General features: G+C 39.3%; 1 protein-coding gene across 1 annotated transcript in view; it reads right to left on the bottom strand.

Annotated features, from left to right (window-relative positions):
• Positions 1–36: 36 nt before the first annotated feature.
• Positions 37–23497, bottom strand: part of SGTB (small glutamine rich tetratricopeptide repeat co-chaperone beta) — a 29109-nt gene continuing 5648 nt past the window's right edge. Inside the window, exons 2-11 of the mRNA XM_042454091.1 lie at positions 22272–22393; positions 17482–17585; positions 15871–15940; positions 12630–12729; positions 12192–12296; positions 6265–6403; positions 6115–6177; positions 5604–5641; positions 4780–4863; positions 37–2478 (exon numbers count right to left, since the gene is read on the bottom strand). Coding sequence (XP_042310025.1) covers positions 2367–2478; positions 4780–4863; positions 5604–5641; positions 6115–6177; positions 6265–6403; positions 12192–12296; positions 12630–12729; positions 15871–15940; positions 17482–17585; positions 22272–22371 — 915 coding nt within the window. The 5' untranslated portion in view covers positions 22372–22393 and the 3' untranslated portion in view covers positions 37–2366. The remainder of the gene's footprint in view (positions 2479–4779; positions 4864–5603; positions 5642–6114; positions 6178–6264; positions 6404–12191; positions 12297–12629; positions 12730–15870; positions 15941–17481; positions 17586–22271; positions 22394–23497) is intronic.

The following is a 23497-nucleotide window of genomic DNA, read 5'->3' as shown; positions in this document are numbered from 1 at the left end:
ACACTACAGACAAATTTTTGGAAAACAGTGGTAAAATATGTGTTGTGTTTTTTAAAATTCCTTTTATTAAAGTTATTCCAAACACCACAATACTGATCCATTAATTATCTATGAAATACTGAGAATGAAAGAATGGAGAATGAATAGTTACTAAAGTGTTGCTTTCTGAAATGTACATTGGTTGCGAAACACTCTGTCTGACCTTACAGAGTAAAAGTGCTAGTGCTTTGTCATAATTCTGCCCAATATTTTAAATTTTAAAGACATTTTACCTGGCTGCTTAAACAGGGCTTCTGAATAGATACTCAGTAACCTGACTGTAGGCAGTAGCCATGAAAGAGATAGCATCTCCATTCCTAGTATCCAAGCAGCTGCAGTGACCCAGTGGCAGTATTTAAATGAGCCAGCTATTTCTATCTTATCACCATAGGAACTAGTGTAAACTACTGCCATTTATAATGCATTTAAAAGTCTATTATCTGGGTTCTGTTAGTGATCTGAATAGTTTGCATTTTGACATCTAGGCTGCACATGTTGTGTTCTGAACTTAATTATTCTCATGCCATTTTCTCAGAAGCTCCTGCTTCTGCATTACAGGCTTGATATACTGGATAACATACGCCCCAACGGTACTTACAGTCATGGGACATGAAAGTTTATTGGAGACAGGAGGAATACATTTTGGAAAGGACACATAAGTGTGAACAAATATACTTAGAGAAAGTATCTATCCAACTGTGAGGTATTTTTTAGCAAGTAGTTGGCTTAAATTTAACAGCATTGCAGCAGGCATTTGGGTCCCCCCCCCCAGTTTCCCCAACATTCTACAATATCCTTCTATGAACTAATGTCTCAATATACCCTCAAAACACTTTCTGAATTAAACTGTCATACTGAATGGATGACCACATGCTGAAATATATAAGCAAATTCTATTCATATAATACGGGGGGAGGGGACAGAACAAGGTGTATACAGCAAAGAAGGAATGACATAAATGCAATAGAAGAGATCCAGAACAGAAACGCTGTTCAAAAGCAGTAACAAAATGACATCAGATCATCCAAGATACATTATAGTATTTCTTCAGCATCATCATAAACATACCAAATTTCATCTGTCTCAAATATTCTTAAAACAGTTTCTAATATGCAACTGTTATGGATAGTGTAAGCAGGCAGATAACTATTAATAAAATAATTCAATGAGTTTAAAACTCCTGTCTTAATATAAAACACGGTGCCATTACAAAGTAAATATCTTAAAAGCTGTGCCTGTCCCATTCTGTAGTCTACACAGTTTTCCTGTCTGAACTCTTGTACAACTCTAGCCCTTCAAAATTCATCCTGCCCCCTATCCATTTGGTAAACTAATCTGAGGTTCCATTGTTCAATCAACAAGTCTTAAAATATGGCTTTCATAACTTCTTTTCCACTTTCCCTCTCAATACATTCATCACAACACAGACGCATTGCTGTACCAGTCCAATTTGTAAAATAACAATAAAAATTGAGGTTATGCATCCTCCTTGCCAGCTGGATCAAGCAGCCTTTATATGAGTGTGTCTGAAGGTTGAATAGCATCTTTTAAAACAACATGTACCATACTTATCAACCAACAAACCAACTCGGCAATGTCTGCCTAGTTCATATACCCATAAACCCTGCGCTGATTTCATGTTCCTGCTCCTAAGGTCAGACCCTTTCCTTTCTCTCTGAACCTGCTTGCTCACTTATCTTTTTTGTCTTCTGCCACATGACCTCAGCCTGAAACAGCTCCACTAATCAGATCCATTATTCTATTCCTTCCTTTCAACAATTCCAGTAAAGTAGCTTTGGATCTTTAGTCTATAGATTTATTGCCAATTAGACATGCAAAACAGTTTGCACCTCCCACAGTCTTGTATGGGAGGAGCCCAACTTCCAGCTTGAGAGAGTGAGTCTGCCTTACAGAATATATGTTGTATACAATTTTTATATAGGACTGCATGGACTATCAAGTGTTATTTCACCACTCCACTGCCACCATACTGGGTCATATAAGTGCAGTGTGTTGGTGCAAAAACTCAATTCTCAAAGAGAATGAAAAATTGCACACTGTTGGCTCATTGATATGAAAATGGTCCTGTTTACACAGAGATTTTAATAAGTCAACAGTTCTCTATAGTCCAATTACAAAGGCATCAATATACATACATGATATGTTCAGATCTGTGTGCAATGAATCTGTTTTCAACAGACAAGAAGGACTACACACAAAAGATTTCCCGCCTCATGTCTGAGAAGAATTACAATGGTGATATTTGCTACTAGCTACAGTATGCCTTTTGGAATTTGCAAACAGCACTCTGATGCATGCCTCCCTAATCAGGAATGCTCTTCAGTGCTGCCACTGAAAGATCTGCTTCGGACATGGTTCCGCAGTTGCTCTATGAGCTCTGGATTTTGCTGCTGGATCTGCTGTGCAAACTGCTGTCCCCTGTGAGGAACATTAAAAAAAATCAGTAAGTGGGGCAAAGACTTTGTAGAAGATTACAAACACAGGAAGGCAAAGCTGATTGTTCACTGTACAATTGGGGAAAATGAGAATACCACTCAAACACTGGTGATGACAGTAAAGCTTGGCAAAATTACCTTTTTGGACTACAACTAAAATCTCCCAGCCAAGTTGGCTTGGGGATTCTGGGAATTATAATTCAAAAAGTTAATCTGTCAAGCACTGGATGTTAGATGTTACATTTCCCCTAAGAAAAACAACAATTAGAAAGCTCTTTTTAACTGTCCAGGAAAGCTAAAACACTGAGAAGACACTGAAGCTGAATACTTGTATAAGGCCAGAATTAGCAATCAGTTAAAAAAAAAAAATAGAACAGCTGCATGATTTATCTTTATCCCCCAAGTAATTTGGAAAATATCTCTGTCAAAGGAAATTGTTCTACTAATAATGGGGCAAAGGACAATGAATGCTCCATTTTCTACCACACCCTTGGATCTCCACAGGTAGCACCTGGCCATTTAAAAAACAAACAAGCAAACAAAAACAAACAGGGGCAATGGCTTCCTGGCTCACTACACACATTTCAACACTCTCTCACGGGGGAATCCTACACTCATCCATCCTCCCCACCTACAGGCTAGTTTCCAAGACCAAACTGGTTTTGCCACCTCATTTTCATGCAAAATGGCTATGTCTTTGTCCACAAATGGCCATAGTTAAAACTGGACTTGCTATTTCATTTCCATACACAAAGGATTTTGAATTGGAATTGACATTCTCACATACCAATGGCATATAGAGTGCGCACAAGGCCCACTATACACGGCTTTCAGCTTATGCTGAAGCTGCATGGCAATACAAAGCACGACACACGTGCACTGCTGGGCCAAGCCCCATTATATTGAAGGGGGCTGAAGCATACACATTTTTCAGCTTACGCAGGGAGATCCACTGTATATTTCTGTCCCTGGCTTTCACTCTACCAAAAGCATCTGAGGAAGTAGACTGAAGTCTATGAAAACTCACACTGCCAACTTCTTTTTTTCAGTTTTTCTCAAAGGTGCTACAAGATCTCTCTACATACTCACTCTATAGACTAATACAGCTATATCTTTGAAGTCTACCATAATTGGTCTTATCATCTCATTTTCATGAATGCTATGTATTCCTCAATTTCATGGTTATTGTTATTATTATTATTTGCTTATAGCCTGCCTTTCTCCCAATATTTTATTGTTTTAAATCTGCTGTTCTCTGTCTTGAATCCCTATTCAAGGCAGAGAACAGCAGATTTAAAACAATAAAATTTAAAAACAATACAACATTAAAATGTATAAATAAAAAATTAAAACAACAATTAAACCATTTAAAAAGATAAAACAGTTTAAATAGAATACATTAAAAATACAAACCTTAAAATTTCATTAGGACAACATTATCAGTTTGCAAAGACCTGCTAGCACAAGAATGTCTTTATCTGCTGTCGGAAGGACAGCAGGAATGGAGCCATGATGGCCTCCCTAGGAAGGGAGTTCCAAAACCTGGAGCAGCCACTGAGAAGGCACTCTCTCTTGTTCCCACCAAACACACCTGAGAGGATGATGGGACAGACAAAAGGGCCTCTCTGGATGATCTCAATACTCTGGGAGGCTCATACAGGGAGATACGGTCCTTCAAATAGCCTGGACCCAAGCCATATATGGCTTTATAGAACAAAACAGCACTTTGAATTGTGCCCGGAAACGAACTGGCAGCCAATGGAACTGTTGCAACAATGGAGTTGTATGCTCCCTGTAGCCAGCTCCAGTTAACAGTCTGGCTGCATCTCTTTGAGCCAGTTGGGAGTCTCTGAGCACTTTTCAAAGGCAGTCCCACATAGAGCACATTACAGTAATACAGACAAGATGTAACCAAGGATGTACCACTGTGGCCAGATCTGACCTCTCCAGGAATGAGCGTAGTTGGTGCATGAGTTTTAGGTGTGCAAAAGCACTCCTGGTTACCGCCGATACCTGGGCTCCCAGGTGCAGCGTTGAATCCAGAAGTACCCCCACACCACGAACCTGAGTTTTCAGGTTCTATCTAACACAGGCTGAATCCCTGTTCCCAGATCTGTCTTTCGACTGACCAGGAGCACCTCTAGATTAAGCTTCAATTTGTTTGCTCTCATCCAGTCCATTATACTGGCCACTGGTTTAAGACAGAAACAGCTTCCTTTGAATTATGTGGAAAGGAATGATAGAGCTGGGTATCATCAGTGTACAGGTTATGCACATCACTTACGCATGTATGAGGCTTGACAGATCAGTGAGCCCACCAACACCTGCAGCTGGCCCTCCTATAGCATTTGTCATCATTCCTGACATCCTATAAGAAACAAATATTGCACTGGTGTAGTGAAATATAAGTATGTTTAAAAGTTATTATTAATCGTTCTGCTACATTATACAAAGAATTGCAATCAAGGCCACATGAAAACAAAAGTTGCCATAACTTGGGGAGATTGTCAATTCATAGAATCATAGAGTTGGAAAAGACCACAAGGGCCAACCAGTCCAACCCCCTGCCATGCAGGAAACCACAATCAAAGCATTCCTGACAGATGGCTATCAATTAGCACAATCCATTGTCAAATTCTTCTTACACAAGTCCAATTAACTAGCTGGTAGTTTTACAAGGCATATACATGTTTTCTTTTATAACTCTGAGCTGTTGCAATGGGATTTGCACTTCAGAAATCTTTAATGAGTCCTGCATTAATACAATGTTTTGCTGTATTTTTTTTGTTACTGTCCTTGACATCCCAACATTAACTTTGATCCTAGGGTCCAAAACCAGAACCTTAGTCTCTTCTCCATCTATCTTCAGAGCACAAAATGTTCAAGGGATTTCACTCCAGATAATCTTTTGACTGCTACTCATTAACTAGAGAGAAAGTGCTGAATGACATTCCAGCTCTAGGGTGTTTTCACTAAAAATAATGAAGCTGCATGCCTAAGAAGTGAAAACTAGAAGTTCAAGAGTTCCCTGGAACAGCCTAATTATCTCTATTACACTAAGGTCTTTGTTACCCATATCTGATGCAGATGCTTCATCTTAATACTTACAGTTGTTGAACTTGAGGATTCTGCATTAAACTCGCTGCCTGAAATAGATGAAATACTTCAAGTTGAAATGTAGCCAATGTTTAGCTGAACTAGCTTGAAATGGCCCTCAGCATTGTGAATAAAGGTCAAGGCTGGAATTCCAAAATTCTGACCAAATTTCAGGGGTTACATCTTGTAACTATGGTATCTTAGTACTAAGAGTTTTGCGGAAAGCTGTATTTTATCAGAATTCATAATATAGGCCCATTTTAAAGGATCCAATGATCCTCTTCAAAACTATTTTCTACAGAAATCGATTCCAAAGACATGAAAATACAATTCTTAAGTTAACAGTGTTAGTGGCAATTTACCAGGGGTTTTTACAACAGTGAAAGAATAGGACATTGAACCAAATAGACTACTCATTTCCAGCCCAATACAGAAACAAGAAGCTTGGAAGACTATCTTTTAAGAAAAGAAAATATACAACATAAAACGGAAGTAACAGAAGTGAAATTTTACATGCCCTTACCATACTAATGAAAGCAGGATTGTTTATCAAGCTTGCCATATCAAAGCTCAGTCCAGTTCCAGTCTGCAAATAAAATATGCACATCAACCATGTGTAAAGCAGCAGTCTAATGAGAAACATTTGTTTAAAAACTCTTAAAAGCTAACTTACAGGACTAGACATGTCTCTCAATTTCTGCTCAGCTATTTTCAGATTTGACTTATAGGAATCATTTTCTGGATCAAGATCCAGAGCTTTCCGATAACTATTAATTGCTTCTTGATATTTATTCAATGAAGTCAGAGCCAATCTAAAATGAACAAAGGGAAGCCAAAGTTAACACACAGTGCATTTGTATTTTTGGATCTAATTCACATGCATTTTAAAAGAAAAGTACTGTAAATAAGGAAGTTGTCCATACTGACTGGGAATGGCTTCCCTACCTTTCCTAAAAATGCAAAGGTACTAAAGTTGGGACCTTTTGAATTGAAAAGCAAGTACACTGCTACCGAATTACAGCCCCTCCTTGATAAGACACATCCATGCCAAAATGCTTACTATGATGTGCTATAATCACATAGTAAAATGTAGCATCCCACCAGCTAAAAGGAAAATGTTGTTGTGTGCTTTTAAATCATTTCTGATTTATGGTGACCCTAAGGCAGGGGTAGGCAACCTGCGGCCCGCGGGCTGGATGCGGCCCGGCGAGGCCTTGGGACCGGCCCCAGCCTGGTCCTGCCGCCGATTGCCGCCAGGGCCTTTGGCCTCTCGCGCACAGGGGCAAGGGGGGCAATTGTCTATATACGCCTCAGAAACATGCATTTATATTAACATTTTTTTTTTAAATCAGCAATTTTTTTGCGTGTCCTCCACTTTTTTAAAAAAAGTGTTCACCATTTGAAAATGTTGTCCTACATTTGTCCTGGTTTATTTATTTATTTAATTTTTTTTTTAAAAAAAAATATTTAATTATTTATTTTTTGGCTTCGGCCCCCCAGTTGTCTGAGGGGCAGCAACCCGGCCCCCGGCTCAAAACGGTTGCCTACCCCTGCTCTAAGGTCTATAATTAGCAAGGTTTTTTCGGAGGGGGTTTGCCACTGCCATTCTCTGACTTGCCCAATGTCATCCAGTGGGTTTCCATGGCCGAGCTGGGATTTAAACACTGGTCTCCAGAATCCCAGTCCAACAACAACAACAACAACAACAATTTATTTCTAGCCCGCCCTATCACAGAGAATCCAGGTGGGTTACAACAGTAAAATACATCAAAGTTACAATAAAATCCAAGAAGAAAACAATCCCTATACCCACCCCCCATTCCCAATGCTAAAAGAGGATTAAACAATCATAGTATAAAAGCATTAAAAACTATAAAAACATTAAAACATTCAACTAGAATTTGGAGGGAAATAAGCAGACGAGGAGGCATTTTTCATAATCATGATCATGTTCATGTCAGGTTCATATGCAGATCTATATCTATATCTCTATATCTGGGGAGGGGTAACTAAGTTGGAAAAGCCTGCTGGAAGAGATCCGCCTTGACTGCTTTCTTAAAAGATGTCAGAGTGGAAATGTGGCAGATCTCCTCCGACAGGTTGTTCCATAATTTTGGAGCAGCAGTAGAGAAGCCCTCTGGGAAACTGATGTGAGCCTAGATTTTTTAGGCTGTAATAAATTCTTCCCAGAGGACCTTAATGTGCAGGACAGACAATACAGAAGAAGGCGTTCCCTCAAGTATTGTGGACCCAAGCCATGCAGGGCTTTAAAGGTAATCACCCACACCTTGTACCTTGCCCAGAAACTAATTGGCAGCCAGTGAAAGGACTTCAAGATCGGTGTTATATGATAATTTCTAGTATCAGTCTGGCTGCCATGTTTTGTACCAACTGAAGTTTCTGAACTTAGCACAAGGGTAGCCCCATGTAGAGTGCATTACAGAAGTCCAATCGAGAGGTTACCAGTGCGTGTACTACTATTTCAAAGTCCCTTGGCTCCAGGAAGGGGCACAGTTGGCATATCAGCCGAAGGTGATTACAGGTGCTCTTGATTGTCGCATCCACTTGAGCTGTCGGCTGGAGCAACAAGTCAAGGAGCATCCCCAAACTGTGGACAAAGTCCTTCAGGGGAAGTGTGACCCCATCCAGAACTGGCTGACGTAACTCCATTCCTGGGTTCGGGGTTCCTCTAGCAAGTATCTCTGTCTTACCTGGATTCAGCTTGAGTCATTTCCCCCTCATCCAGTTCATTACCGCCCCAAGACAGGCATTCAGAGGAGAGATGCCATCCTTAGTCACTGCATCAGTCTGAGACATAGAGAAATATACTTGGGTGTCATCAGCATACTGATAACACCCCACCCCATGTCTCCGGATTATCTCACCCAGCGGCTTCATGTAAATGTTAAATAGCATTGGGGACAGAATCTCGCCTTGAGGGACGCCCAATTTGAGCTCCCTCTTGGCCAAAAAACTGTCCCCAAGTGACACCATCTGGAATCTACCCGTGAGGTAGGACCGGAACCACTGCAATGCAGTGCCACCGATACTCAACTCTCCCAGGCGTTCCAGAAGGATACTGTGGTCAATGGTATCAAAGGCCGCTGAGAGGCCCAAGAGCACCAACAGGATCACACTTATCCTGTCAGTGCCCAGATGGGGATCATCAACTAAGGTGACCATGGCTATCTCCACTCTGTATCCTGCCTTGAATCTGGTTTGAAATGGATCCAGAAAATCAGTTTTTTACAAGCTGTCTAGGAAGACAGATCCAAGACTGGATCCATTTCAGTGCTCAAACCACTACACTCCTGGCATTTTATTGCACATCTGCAAAACTTCAGAAGCATGTAGCCATACAATTATAGTACTGCAGAACATAACATATGAGGAAAGTTGAAGGAGCTGGGTGTGTTCAGCTTGATGAAGAGAAGACATAATGGCACTCTTTAAATACTGTGAGTGTTGTCACAGAGAGGGAGGTACAGGCTTGTTCTCTGCTGCCCCAGAGACAGGTCTAATGATTTTAAGTTACAGAAGGATAGATTTTGAACACTAGAAGGAACTTCTTGACAGTAAGAGCTGTTTGACAGTGGAACCAGTTACATAGAGATGTGGTGTGGTCTCTCTTTCTGGGCATCTTCAGACTGAGGATGGACAATTACATGTTGGCATGTTTTAGCAGGAGAATGCTTTAGCTGGAGTCCAGGATAGGACTCATTGTCTCATGAGACCCCTTCCAACTCTATGATTCTATATAATTATATACATACCATGTTAGGTGTCAATTAGTAAATGGTAATTTATGTTTATCAAAGAACTCTGGTTCTTCCAATCCACTGGGAAGGAATCTTGCTTCTTTAATATGGAAGGAGTAGCATATTCTAGAATTACAAAGATCCTTTTCCAAGGCTGGCACCAAAGCTTTTCTTTCCAAATATATATTATTTCATTCAGTTTAATCTCTGACAATAAAAAAGAACTGGGCTGTCACAGGAAGCATATGAAACTGATATTTTGCTGGGGTGTTTTTTGGGCATCTGATTTGGCATTTGGGGTTCAGATCCCCTCTGCCTTTCACTCAGTTTTTGTTGGCCAAAGTACTTGTCACATCAGTTTCCTTTCTATAAAATGGATAAATGGAAAACTATGGGTTTTCAAGGGAGGTTTTACAGTATCCTTTGGTGCTCAGACCACACATACCTGCAGTATACCATGATCTTCAAGCAAGTTACTTTTCTTATAACTTGCTTTGAATCCCATTTTGGGAGAAAGGCAGGAGATACTGTAAATCCCATAACTAACTAAATAAATCCAAGGTTGGGAAAAATGTGATCAACAGACAGCATGTGGCCCACCAGCTTCTTCTGAAACTCTCATTGCCCCACCAAACCTCCACATGTCCCCAAAATTTCAATTTGGTGAAAATAACTGCTAAATTTCTCCCAAATAGACTTGGAGCTACACCATAAAAATCCCAACTTCCAAACTTTGAACATAAACCAGCCCCCCAAAAACAGAAAGTGAGAATTAGAAGTGACTTCAGAACTTCATTGTTATGATGCTTTCATCACTCAGTTTCTGGAATAGGACAAAACTCTCGCCAAAGCCTTCAATGGTAATTGACCATAGAGTGCCCATATATCAGATAGCTTCCCTAGGTTGCCTTTGGTAAATGGACAATTCATCATGCCCTCCATGGCAGACATTTTTTGAGAATATCCACAGAATTTTTTTGAAAATTCTAAATGTCCTGATTGGCACAAAAAGGTTGGAGAATATTTAATGTCTTATACACTTTCATTTTTAGACCCTGAACTGAGACTGTAGGGCCTCTGTATAATGAATGCTCTGTACAAGCTTGCTATTAAGCAGAGCTTGGAAAAAATACTTTAATACAGTTCCCCAAATACCACATGCTGGCTAGGACTTATAGTCCAAAAAAGGATTTCTACATTCTACTAAGGAGTATAATACAACTATAATATAGGACAGACTATAGAGTATAATACACTGCAGATAAGTTTTAAAATGTAGTAAAGAAACCAACTTTTTATCAGAGTATTGTTTCCTCACATAAGTAGGTTTAGCAACACTAAGCTGCTCATGTTAGGTCTGTGTCCTGTTTTCTACTGATCTTCTAAATTAGGCCAAAAAAAGGTGTTTAGAGGATGAAAAATGCCACAGGCCTTTGGAAATCCATTATATGTTAAAGCCACAGTGACTTCTGCAAACAAAAACTCTGTCTCTCTTGCCCAGAGGTGCTTTCTCTCTTGCTTGTTCTCCACTTACAAAAGAGAAAGAAAATTGAAGTCAGAATTAAATAACATACTTTAATTCTCGTGTATGAAACACTCTGGGATAAAACCAATTTCATAAATGCAAAAGAGAAAAATAGCAAAATCAATTGCTTTATCTTAGCATTGTGCTAAATTTATGAATTTCATTCTGAAAATAGGGAAGAGCCTTACAAACCTTTTATTATATGAATACTAATTTTGACTGTGGTAAAGTTCAGAACATTTGAATGTGTGTAGCTTTTATCTGAGAGCCAGAGTGGTGTACTGGTTTGAGAGTTGGGTTTAAATCTCAGCTCAGCCATGGAAAACCCAGTGGGTGACCCTAGGCAAATAACACTCTTTCAGCCCCAGAGGATGGCCATGGTAAATGCCCTCTGAAGAAACTTGCCAAGAAAACTCCATCGGTCCCCATTAGGGTCGCCATAAGTAGGAAATGACCTGAAGGCATACAACAACAACAACAAACTTTAAACTATTTTTGTATTTTTTCTTTTTTATTCAGTCAACTAGATTATACTTCTTAAGTACATACCTTACATTTTTCCATTACATCTTTAAAAAACAGACCAGAAAATCTTTTAATTATTTGGTGATTCAATGAAAAAATAATTGTGTCACCCTCTCTATGCCTCCATTTCTATGGTATTCATATGGCTAGCAATAATATACAGTGGCATCACTAGGTTTGGTGTCACCTGGTGTGGGTATGTGGAAAGTGCTGAGGGGGGGTGACAGACTGCCCTCCTCCCTCCACCTTGCTCTCCTTCCTCCCAGCTGGCCACTCTCCCATCATCTGGCCAGAGCATAAAAGGGCTGCTGGAGAGTGGGGTGGCCAATAAGCAGGACATGTGAGGCAGTAGGAGGGAATGGAAGTGAGGGTTGGGCTTCTCATTCACATTTCTCTACTGCTTTAGCTCCCTTGGCTGAGAAAGCCATGGCAATTAAGCAGCTGGAATGGGCATGCACACACCCCTTCTTCTGCAGCCTCCCAGCAGCCTCTTCCAGGTCTGGCATGGCTGTTCGCCCAGCAACCCCAGACCTCAGGCAAGACCACTGTTTCCTTTTCCCAGGATCTGATTAGATAGGGATTCATTTGGCCCCACATGTCTCCGTTCCACTGACCACTAGTTTTGATCCCATCCACCACAAGTACACTGTCCCCAAAAGATTTATTAGATTATGAGAGATGGCACACTTCAACACAATTTTCCCACCCCTGTTGGAAAAGTTGATATGCGATGTCTCAATGTTTCAGGACAACGTACCTTAATTTGGTATTCAAGCAAATTAGCTTACTTACCCCATTCTTCCATAAGCTTTGCTGTATTTTGGATCTATTTTTATTGCTCTTTCACAGTCTGTTATTGCTTCACTGTGGTTATTCAGCTTACTTTGAGCAGCAGCTCTGAAAAAAATATGGTAGAAAAATATGTGTATCAACAACCAGAAGATTCTCCACCGAGTTATCAACCTAATCCAGTTAAACTAATTTAGATTGATTTGCAGCACAGTCCTAATCATCAATCAAGTCCTATTAATCACTACAAGACTTAAATTCTAGCAACTAAGTTTGGAAAATACTTAGGAAAGGATATCAAGCACAAGTAGCAAGATTCAAGAAAACAGGTGACCAAAACAATAACAAGAGTCAGGAGTGGTGTTTTAGAAAACTGTATGACATGCTGAGAAAGGGGGACACAGTCAAAAGTAATCCCCAAAAGGTTTAATGTTTATTTACCTGTTGCAATAATAGACTGCATTATTTGGATCCAATTCTATAGCCTGTGTGTAACAATCCACAGCAGCACCATAATTTTCTTCCTTCATGTGATTATTACCTAAAATAAATTGCAATAATAGAATGTTTATGGATAATTAAAAAGATGGAATGTTTGTATGTTAACAGAATACCATAAACTACTTCCCATAAAGTGGTTTTATGATGCTGTTATGCTCTGCAATTATCTTTTCAGAAACGAGGTGCTTTCAACAGTATAGCACATGCAAACTGGCATTAGACATCTTTTTCCATGGAATTTTGTTTGACTTAACATGATATGTTTTTGCTTACAGACATTCAAGGCATCTGTTTTGCCATTTTAATCATGAAACTATTTGCATGGAATTAATGAAACAAGACACCTAGATTATCTTGACTCTATCTGAAAGATGTCATGTTTTAAAAGCTTCAGAATTTGCAAAATCAAAATAGTTTTATGGCTTCTTTCATTGCACTACAGCATGGAGAAATGAGATAGCAATCAGGACATTACTGAAGTAGTGAGAAGATATCTGTGACTGCATCCTACACTGCAGATGTAATCCAGGTTGACATCACTTGAACAGCCAGGGCTGAACCCTATGGAAATCTGGGATTGATAATTTGTTGTATCACCAGAGCTTTCTGACAGAGAGGGCCAAATGTCTTAGAAAACTACAATTTCCAGAATTCTATAGCACTGAGCCATGGCAGTGAAAGTGATGCCAACCTGGATTATTTCTGCAGTGTGGATGCAACCATTCGAGCAAATTCATTTGCATAGACATCACAGTGGATGTAGCCCTTGGGAGCAAGAGAGCAACATAGAACAAGAAGAAAAAACGGCATGGAAATGAAGAGAAATGAATGAAACTGACTCTGCAAGCCAGTGAAACAGGAAAAAACAGTGAAACAGGGAAAAACCAGGAAGCCAGAATAATCAAAGATGTGTTAAAAGTGCAAGGCCGTAGGAAAAGACAAAGACCATATTATAGATGAATAGATTCTTTCAAGGAATCCAAGGCCCTGAGATTGCAAATCCAAGCAAGGCTGTTGATGACTGGAGCTCATGAAAAGTGTCTCATTCATAGAGTTGCCATAAACTGAAGCCAACTTCACAAGAAACAGTAACAAATGGAACAAACCAAATGGAGAGAAACATTGTGTAAAAAAAATAAAGAATCTAAAGTTCTTCATGAGCATGATTTCAAATGGTAAATATAAGAAAGATTCTGTCCCACAGTATCTGGTCTTGTAAACACAAGTGAAATGGGAAACTGCAATGCAACACACACTTCTACTGGAGGTAAATCTCACTAATTCCAATAGGGATTACTGTATTCCAAATAGGGTTCCAAACCAATTAAATAACTTTTAATACATTAATGATATGGACATTAGACTGGCAATGGGAAAATCCCTGACTGCAGACAGCATATGACTCAGAGGGGACCCCATCTGGCAGCAACCTTATCTTCAATCAGGGATACTGGATTGGAGATAAGGAGCTCCTTAACCCCGGGAAAGGTATTGATGAACACAAACTCTGGTTTACAGCCTAGAATAGTTTGCATAGAATGGTGTGCTGTTTTGGAAACTAGACAGATTTTGCATAGAACAAGTGCTTTACTTTGCAGCTCAGAAACCTGTACAAGCACTTCAAAACGTGGTTTGCATCTTGGGAAGTGGTTCTGATAGGACTTCCTCCTGAAAAAACATGCACAGAATTGCACTGTGCTTTCCATGTCTGCCTGCATTGCCTTGACTGTACCCTGTGCTCTTAACCTTGCCCACTGCAGGAAGGAAATCTCTTGTAACTATTCTTAAAATAGAATTAGATCCACAGGTTTTGACAGTTAATCAATTAAATTTACACACATTTGTAAATTTGCATATAGATAAGAGCATTAATTCTGATGCAAAACAAGTACTTTCATTTGTTTGATGATGCCAATTTATATTTGCAGACATCATTTTAGAACAGGTATATATCTGGTGTATGAGAAAAGAGAGATTGTCTCCTTCAAGACAGTGTGGCCATAATGAAATTAAATACAATGGCATAGTGAAATGGTGTCTCTTATATAAAATGGCACAATGAAGGTTTCCTTTTTGGAATGTATACATTTTTAAAATATTTTCAAACCATAGATGCTTGAATCTGTGGATAAAAAACCCCATGGATATGTAGGGCTGACTGTATGTACGTAACTTATGTACACCTAACACACACAAACAAATATATATTACATAACATGTTTAGGTATATTCCACATACAGTAACATATACATTGGACCCTTGTTATACGCTGGGGTTTGGTTCCAAGATCCCTGCGTATAACAAAATCCGTCTATGCTCAAGTCCCATTAAATATAATGACATAGTGAAATGGTGTCTCTTATAAAAAATGGAAAATCAAGGTTTGATATTTGAAATTTATACTTTTTTTGAACATTTTCAAACTGTGTATGCTTGAATCCATGTATAAAAAACCTGTGTAAAAGAAGGGCCAACTGTATATGTTGTTGTTGTGTGCCTTCAAATCATTTCCAATTTATGGTAACACTATCATAGGTTGTTGATTTTTTTGGGGGGGAGGGCAAGATTTGTTCAGAAGAGGTTTGTCATTGCCTTTCCCTGAGGCTGAGAGCATGTGACTTGTCCAAATAGGTTTCCATGTCTGAGCAGGGAATCGAACCCTGGTCTCCAAAGTCGCAGTCTAACACTCTAACCACTCTGTCATGCTGACACTATACATATAACTATATATGTAGCATTTTGAATTATATGTATTTTGTGACGTTTTTACTTGTTGTAACCCCGCTTTGATCCGAAGGGAGAAGCGGGAAATATGAATAAAATTTTATTATGTTTATTATTACAAATTGCTGTTGAAATGCAGTTATGACTTTAAGTAGCTGAAAAGGTTTCAGTCTATTTGCACTAAATAGAACAAATACTGCATCTTCATTCACAAGATACATTTGAGAGTAGGATAATGTAGTATTTAGTTTTCCCAAGCCACTCATTTCCTCCAAAGCAGCCAACATGCTAATATCTTCTAACATTCAGCATCAAGCACACCCTCCAACTGTTCTCCCACTACAGTAGGTTGTCTAGCAGTCTAAATAGTTATGCATCATTCATAGACCATCTCTCAGCATGGCCAGTCAAGAACTATGGAAGAATAGAACAGTGCTTCCCCCTCCAGTTACATACCTTCATCCTTCAACTGGTCAGCTTTCTCAAGATCCTCTGGCAAAGAATCTGAGAGAGGCAGTATCTCACTCTATATGAATGTTTAAAGAAAAGGTAAAACTCACTTTCCAGTAATCTTACTATTTAGTCATCTCTATCACCAATGTAAAAGGAGCCACAGTGGACTAGTCAATGAACAAGGATATGAACGTAGGGAAGGAGAAATCAGTGAGTATAAATAAAACAAATCTCCTTTATTTTAAAGGTATGTCTAAACTCAGATACCAATTGAAGCAATATTGTAAATTCAAGTATTCAAGCCAGCGCTTCCATACCTAAATTATATTTAATGCATTCAATATTTAAAATAAAATATTTTTAAAGCAAAACATCTAACTATTGGGCATACAAGTGGAGCAAACCTTGAAAAGGACTGGATTACTTGTCAGTCACCTTTGATCTAATTTATTGCCTATTTAAGTCTATTAATGGACAAAGTTTCCTTTCCCTCCCAAACAAGAGAGGAGAATTGTCAAACCATCTGTTTTGCATGCACAGATTCCAGTATGCTTTTCAAGGTTGGGAAAGAAAATCTGTACATTGGAGCTACTCTAAAAATTAACCTGATAGGTTCAGTCATCTTACTTACATGCTAAGAATGTTTGCACCCCCATATGAAACATTTACTAAAATAAAATTAAGCATTATTTCTCAAGAAAGAATATGGTACAAACTTACAAACATACCCATTAGGATACTTGATTATAGTGTCAATTCATTTTTAGCTAATAGATTTATTTATTACTGTATAAATATAATCAAAACCTCTGGGGCTTTTTTGAGAAATGGGCTGTATTGAGACAGTCAAATCTTGTCCACAATGAAACGTTTGCTCACTCATGGATCCTCTTTCCTCTCCACTCCCTGACAGTGGTCTGTTACAGACTGCCAAAATAAAGCTGCTTCGGGTCTCTTTGGAGGAATGCTATTTAAATGATGCATGGGTCCTAAGAGTCCGGAGGTCGCGCCAAAGCCACACTCCATTCCTAAGCACTGGAGTGCAGCTTTGGTCCAGCTTCTGGATTCTTAGGGTGCATGCATCATTTAAACAGCATACCTCCAAAGAGACCCGAAGCAGCTTTATTTTGGCAGTCTGTAACAGGCCAAACTCTCCAATGAAGAAGCCTCCAAACACAGTAGTTTCCCATTTTCTATGAACCATCATATCATGATTACCAGCTTCAGAAAAGGCAGGATCTGAAACCAGCTTCAAGCTATAGTTTCAAATCCTGTCTTATTCCAAAGCCAGTAGGGTTTTCTAGTTTTGACAAAATGGAAAACATGGTAACTGGAGATATTGGCACTGCACTCAGGCATGCCAAGAAAAGAGACTGGAAGGACCTCCATGAATGGGCAAAAGGATGGGCATTTCTGCTCACTAAATTGAGAGAGAACAGTTACAACCAGGTCATTGAAAGTAGTATGATAAATTACAGTTCAATAAACAAAATCTATCACATGCATTATAAAGAGGTTAGTCCTCATCCTTCTTGAACTAAACTTAAATGGTAGAAAAATCAACTAATGATGCCCTGTACAAAATTATACCATCTGCACACACATATGTTTTACCTTATGACATGAGTCTTCAAATATTTCCGTCAAGCATTTCGGTACTGCAAGATGAGAATCTTCCAGATTAATTTTAAAGACTGTCTCCAAACACTGAATTGCCACTGTAGAGAGAGAAGTATTTTTGTATGAATAAAATAAACATCTTCATGGCATTATTGGTAAAAAAGTAAAGGTAAAGGTATTTCCCGTTGGCAAAGTTGTCAAGTCGTGTCTGACCATTGGGGGCGGTGCTAATCTCCGTTACTAAGGCAAAGAGCCAACGTTGTCAGAGACTACTCTGGGATCATGTGGCCAGCATGACGCTGTTTACCTCCCCACCAAAGTGGTATCTATTTATCTACAATTAGGCTTGCGATATCCCGCCTGGGGGCAGGACTTTCCTGGTTTAGGGCGGGTCCACACGGTCCCGCCCCGGTTTAGCCCCGCCCTGGGATTCTCCCCCTCCCCCCAGCCAGGCCCTGGAAGCGGCTCCGCAATTGCGGAGTCCTCCGAGGCCTGGCTGGGGCTTGGGAGACGCTGTCTCTCAGGCCCCAGCTAGGCCCTAGAAGTGGCTCCGCGATCGCGGAGTCCTCCCAGGTCTGGCTGGGGCTTGGGAGATGCTGTCTCCCAGGCCCCAGCCAGGCCTTGGACAAGGTTTAAAAATGTTTTTTTTAATTTCCTGGCCAGGAAATTTTTTTTTAAAAAGGCCCTACATTTTTAAACCTTGTCTTACATTTTTTCCTGGTTTGGAGGTCCTCAGGGATGGCAACCCTATCTACAATGGACCCTTGCTTTATGTGGGGGATCCGTTCTGGACCCCCCCCCCCCCGCATAAAGCAAAATGCACATATGCTCAAGCCCCATTATGTCCAATGGTGCTCGTGCTCACCCTGCTGCTGTGCACGCCATTCCCACGCCCCAATGTATATGATGGGGCTCGTGCTTGCTGCGTGGCCGTGCACATGCACCACTCATTCTCCCCTTTCTCAGGCAGCTTCAGCATAAGCTGAAAGCCACTTATAACAAGCCCGCGTATGGCACAGGCTCACTGTACTTGCATTTGCATGCTTTCGAACTGGTAGGTTGGCAGAAGCTGGGACTAGTGACAGGAGCTCACCCCATCATGCGGCACCCGGGTCATGAACTACCAACCTGCTCATCTTGCAATCAACAGAGTCAGCATCTTAACCACTTGAGCCACTGCATCCCCCATGATTAGTATGTGATATAAAATTAGTTCACAAAACAGACTTTTTAAAAAAAAATCTAGATCCTCCTGAGTGAGTCTTTTGCTTTTTTAAAAACACATTAAATTTATCTCAGAAAAAGAATCAGAACAAGTGAGCAACAAAACCCTACAACCAACTCTGGTGGACAGGCCTGAATATGAGTAGGAAGTTATAAGAAACCAAGGGTAGATGTCAATGAACAAATCTCTACAACGAGTCACCAAGACACAGCCTGTAATTAGTAAAGAACTGCCTTCTCTCTGTTAAATACAGCCTCCACAGACACACATCTCAACTGCTGAATCTAGTCAGAGGCCTGATCTATCAGTAAATATTTATGAATTTAACTAGTCAATATTCTCTGCCTCCAGCTAAATATAAATTCGAATTGCTATTTCACTGGAAAGTACTTTATGATGGCAAATAACAATATGGCTGTTCCTTCTTCACAACAGCTTATGGTAATTCATTTCTAAATTAATTTACAACCTTCAGATTTTCTATATGAAATACAGTGGGCCCTTGGTATTCACTGTGGTTTAGTTCCAGGATTCACCTACCCCTGTGGATACCAAAATCTGTGATTGTTCAAGTCTCATTAAACACAATGGAAAGTAAAATGAAGATCCTTATATAAAATAACACAATCAAGATTTGTTTCTTGGAATTGATATATTTTTTGAATATTTTCAAGAATGGATGCTTGAATCCATGGATATGGAAGGCTGACTCTAACAAATACTTTCCAGTGTAACATGCATTCATACTAATTTTAATATTATTGTATAAAGCCTCTTTTTAATGTAAAAGCAAAAAAGTGGTAGCTATTACAATGAAGGTTTATATGATAAGCCATAAAAGCTAAATCAGAAAGGTAAGGCTGTCAGTTCCATAGGAGGCATTTAGTACAATCTTTTGAGACAAGATATTTATCTGAATCCTCTTTATCTACTAAGCTGTAGTGAAGTACTGTACTGTAGTTTTGCCTCTTTACAAGCCTGGTTGGGAAAAATATTTCATCCCATTACATCCCAAAATTTACAGACTTTCAGAGCTTCCTTGTTATATCAACTGACAGTAACACTCAATGTCATTTCTTAAGAACATGTTAATACTAGTTTTGATTTACTAGATGCATTAATGAACTAATTAGTTCAGACAGATGCCTATTCCACCTCAATCAGATGGTCAAGAAACAGGGCCAGTCCTGTCATTAGGCAGAGTAAGATTGATGTCTGAAGTAACAGATTGGTGGGCTTGGGGGCTGGAAGCAGCAGAGAGGTATTGAAGGACAAGGCTGTTGGACATATGGCTTACCGTAAATTAATCTGCTGCCCCCAGATGCTATGGGTATATGTAACGACTTCAAAATCTGAAATCCAAAGCACTTCTGGTCCCAAGCATTTTTGATAAGGGAGACTCTCTCTCTCTCTCTCTCTCTCTCTCTCTCTCTGTATGTCAGATCTGGATTACTGTTGGCCTAACACCAGCTCTGTATTGCACCATGACTATGCCACCACCCCCCTCTCAGTTCTAAATCCCAAGTGAGAAACACCACAGTATAATAACTACAGTAATTGCAATTAGTAGGCGCAACACCCAGCAAAAATCCCCTTATCACCAAAAGGCAAATCTAGTCCCTCTTTCTTATGCTTTTATTATAATTTGTAAATTCATTAACAACAAACAAACATAATAAAATTAAACAATCAAACAACATAACAAATGGGGTGCGATCACATGTAAAAGTTTACCAATAAAAGGTTGAACAAAGAATAACATTTCTTGCATTTCATACTCTGGCATTAAGTAGAGTGCAAGTCCTTCTAAAAGGCCAGTTGAAGAGGAGGTGGGTGTACAAAAGAGGCTCTACTGTTGTTGACACAGTCTATGAAGGGAAACCAGTCTTGAACAAAATTTTAGCTGCTCTTACATTATATTACCGTATATACTCGACTATAAGTTGACCTCATGTATATGTCGAGGGCATGTTTTGGGGGCAAAATTATGGATTTTGATATGACCCTTGGATAAGTCGAGGGTAAAACTTAGGTTCATGCAACAAAGGACCTAAATGATGAAGCAAAGGAAAACAATGCCAAAGAACCTACAAAATTATGGCAGGCATAACGATTTTGGCTCACACTAGAGGCTGGATGGAAGAGAGAATAGAGGGAAGTCAGTGCTTCCAGGACAGATTGCACTCTTGCCTTTAATCAGGGGATGGTTCCCTTTTTAATAAGAGTTAAAGAATAGTATTTACATTGACCCATGGATAAATTGACCTAGGTTTTTGGGGTTTAACTTTTTGACTAAAATTTCTAGACTTATACATGAGTATATACAGTATGTGACAATTTCTCCATGAGGAGTGAATCCCAGATTTTTGCCCACCCATCAACCATGGATAAATTAGCTTCCATCCAATTTTTAGCTGTTATCTTATGGGAGCCAAGCAGAGTGTAATAACATCTTTGTTTATTATTGTTGATAAACAAAGAGTAATAAAAGATCCCTGCAACAGTTCACTTTTTGCTTTATGATGGCTGTGGTTTGATCCAGTATTTCAGACCAGAAGTTCTGAATGGCTGGACATGCTTACCACATATGCAAATAGCTGCCTAATGAATCGCAACTTTGCTAACATGTTGGCACATTTTTAACCACTCTGGCTAACCTAGGAGGACTGAGATCCATTTACTGTTCATTTTCCGGACCTTTTTCCTAGTAAGAGCACATCTAGATCTAAAAGGGGGATAAGGGGAAAACCAGATGCAAAATCACTATCTAAAATTTTAATCCCAAGATCTGCTTCCTATCTCCACCAAGACCATTCCCATATACTGTGCATGTCAACTAACTATAAGTTTTCACCACATGTCCTTTAAATGAGTTACAGATTTTTGCACATAGTGTTTCAAGGAGCATCAGAGAACCAAGTACAGTACATCATCCCTGCATATAGGGTTTTTAGGGAAAGTAGTAAGTTGTTCCATCAGAAGCCAATTTATACTTATCCCTCCAAGGTGCCTGGCAAAATCATATCTACTCCTAGGTCTGCCTCTTGAGAATCTTTTTATTCTAAATATATCTCTTCCTTGAGTACCTCTTTCTTTTTCATCCTTGAGCCTTTAGTATAAGTATGGAGAATGAAAAAGAATTGTCACTGTAGACTAAGGAGCAAGAAAGTGGGCCTTCCCACTGGTAAAGAAGAATTATTGGTTACTAAGCACACCTAAGCTTTGTGGAACTGCCTATTGGGGCTCTCTATTGATCTACATGAACTAAACATATGTGGGGGGGTGGGGGAGAAACGACCCAGAACTTCCTGGAAGTACATACTGCAGGAAGAAACTGGTAGTGTTGGACAAGTTGCCATTCTGTATGTTGTTGCTGATTTTCTAATACAAAGTCTCCACTAAGTATCTAAGGAACTCCAGGGTTCCTCAGAACAACAGCTGGAAAACTGCCGTCACCGAAGAAAAACAAACACAGATAGCATTAACACTTCCCTCTTGATTTTCACACATTTAACACCAACACTTCCATCAGCTATCATGCTTTGCAGTCAACACAAACCTTCCAAGCTTTCTTGTTCATCTGAAGTAAATGTATCCATCTGACTCTGTTCTCGCAAGAAATGGATGACAGCATATACAAGGTGTTTGACAGAAGACATTTTCAAGATTTGTTAACCTCCCCTGAATCAGAAAAGGAAAAGCAATCCAATTAGTGCCTAGAAAATGCAAAGAACCCCAAGTTTGCTCTTAAAATTCATTCCTCCCCAAAGGCTTTTTGTGACTGTTAAAACTCATAATGCACAATTCTTCAGAAAGGATTTCAACAGAAACGTTTCTCCATGCTATTTAAAGTTAGAAGATTTAATTATGAATACCGCAGAGACTAGTAAGGACTATTGACCTTCTGGGTTCTGTGACCCCAATATTTAAAAAACAATGTGATCAAAGAATATTGCATCCATTTTTGCTACTGACTTTCCTCTTTCAGAATTCAATAGTAAAGGTGAAAACAGGGAATTTATAGTGCCAAATCTTCTTTCTTCCTTGGTGTTTTGTTTAAGGCTCAGACTTCTAGAAGTTTCAGTCAATTGCCTTGATGCCTTTATTTATATTCAACATATATTTCAGCCACTTTTTAGAACTGTAATCTTCCCAAAGGCAGTTTAAAATATAAAACAGTAAAGTTTAATTTGTCAACAAATTATTAAACTTAAATGTAAATAACTTTAAAATACACCAGTTAGAACATAATAAAATACAGTGAAAGTACAATACCATTCAAAGCTGTGATAGCAACAAAAATCAATACACTAAAATCTTTTCATTTAAAAGCCAGAGACAAGTGGTTTGTTCCTAAAGCCCTCTTAAAATCAATGACAGAAGAAACCAAACATGTACTTCATAGCTGGGAATTCCAGAAGGTAGGAGCCACCACTAAGAACTCTCTCTCTCTCTCTTTCTCTGTACTTCATGACTGCTAACTCCACTGATATTAAACTCAAGTTAGAGAGCAGTGCCTCTAAAAATGAACCAGAGGTCTGGATAGTTTCCTACAGGTGTTTTCAAAAAATCCATTCAAATAATTTGAACCCAAACTGCTCAGTGCTGTCAACACCAGTACTTTGAACATTGAAATGCATTGGCAACCAATACAGCTTTTCCACAATTGATCTATTATTATCTATTTATCACTAACAAAGACAAAAGCAACCATATTTCTGTAAAAGTTTCTAAATCATCTTCAAAGGCAACCCCACACATAGTGTATTGCAGTTATCTAATTCG

The sequence above is a fragment of the Sceloporus undulatus genome, chromosome 2 (genome assembly GCF_019175285.1).
Source record: "Sceloporus undulatus isolate JIND9_A2432 ecotype Alabama chromosome 2, SceUnd_v1.1, whole genome shotgun sequence".
Lineage (NCBI taxonomy): Eukaryota > Metazoa > Chordata > Lepidosauria > Squamata > Phrynosomatidae > Sceloporus > Sceloporus undulatus.
The sequence above is the reverse complement of the archived record's forward strand: the minus strand, read 5'-3'. Positions and strand labels throughout refer to the sequence as shown.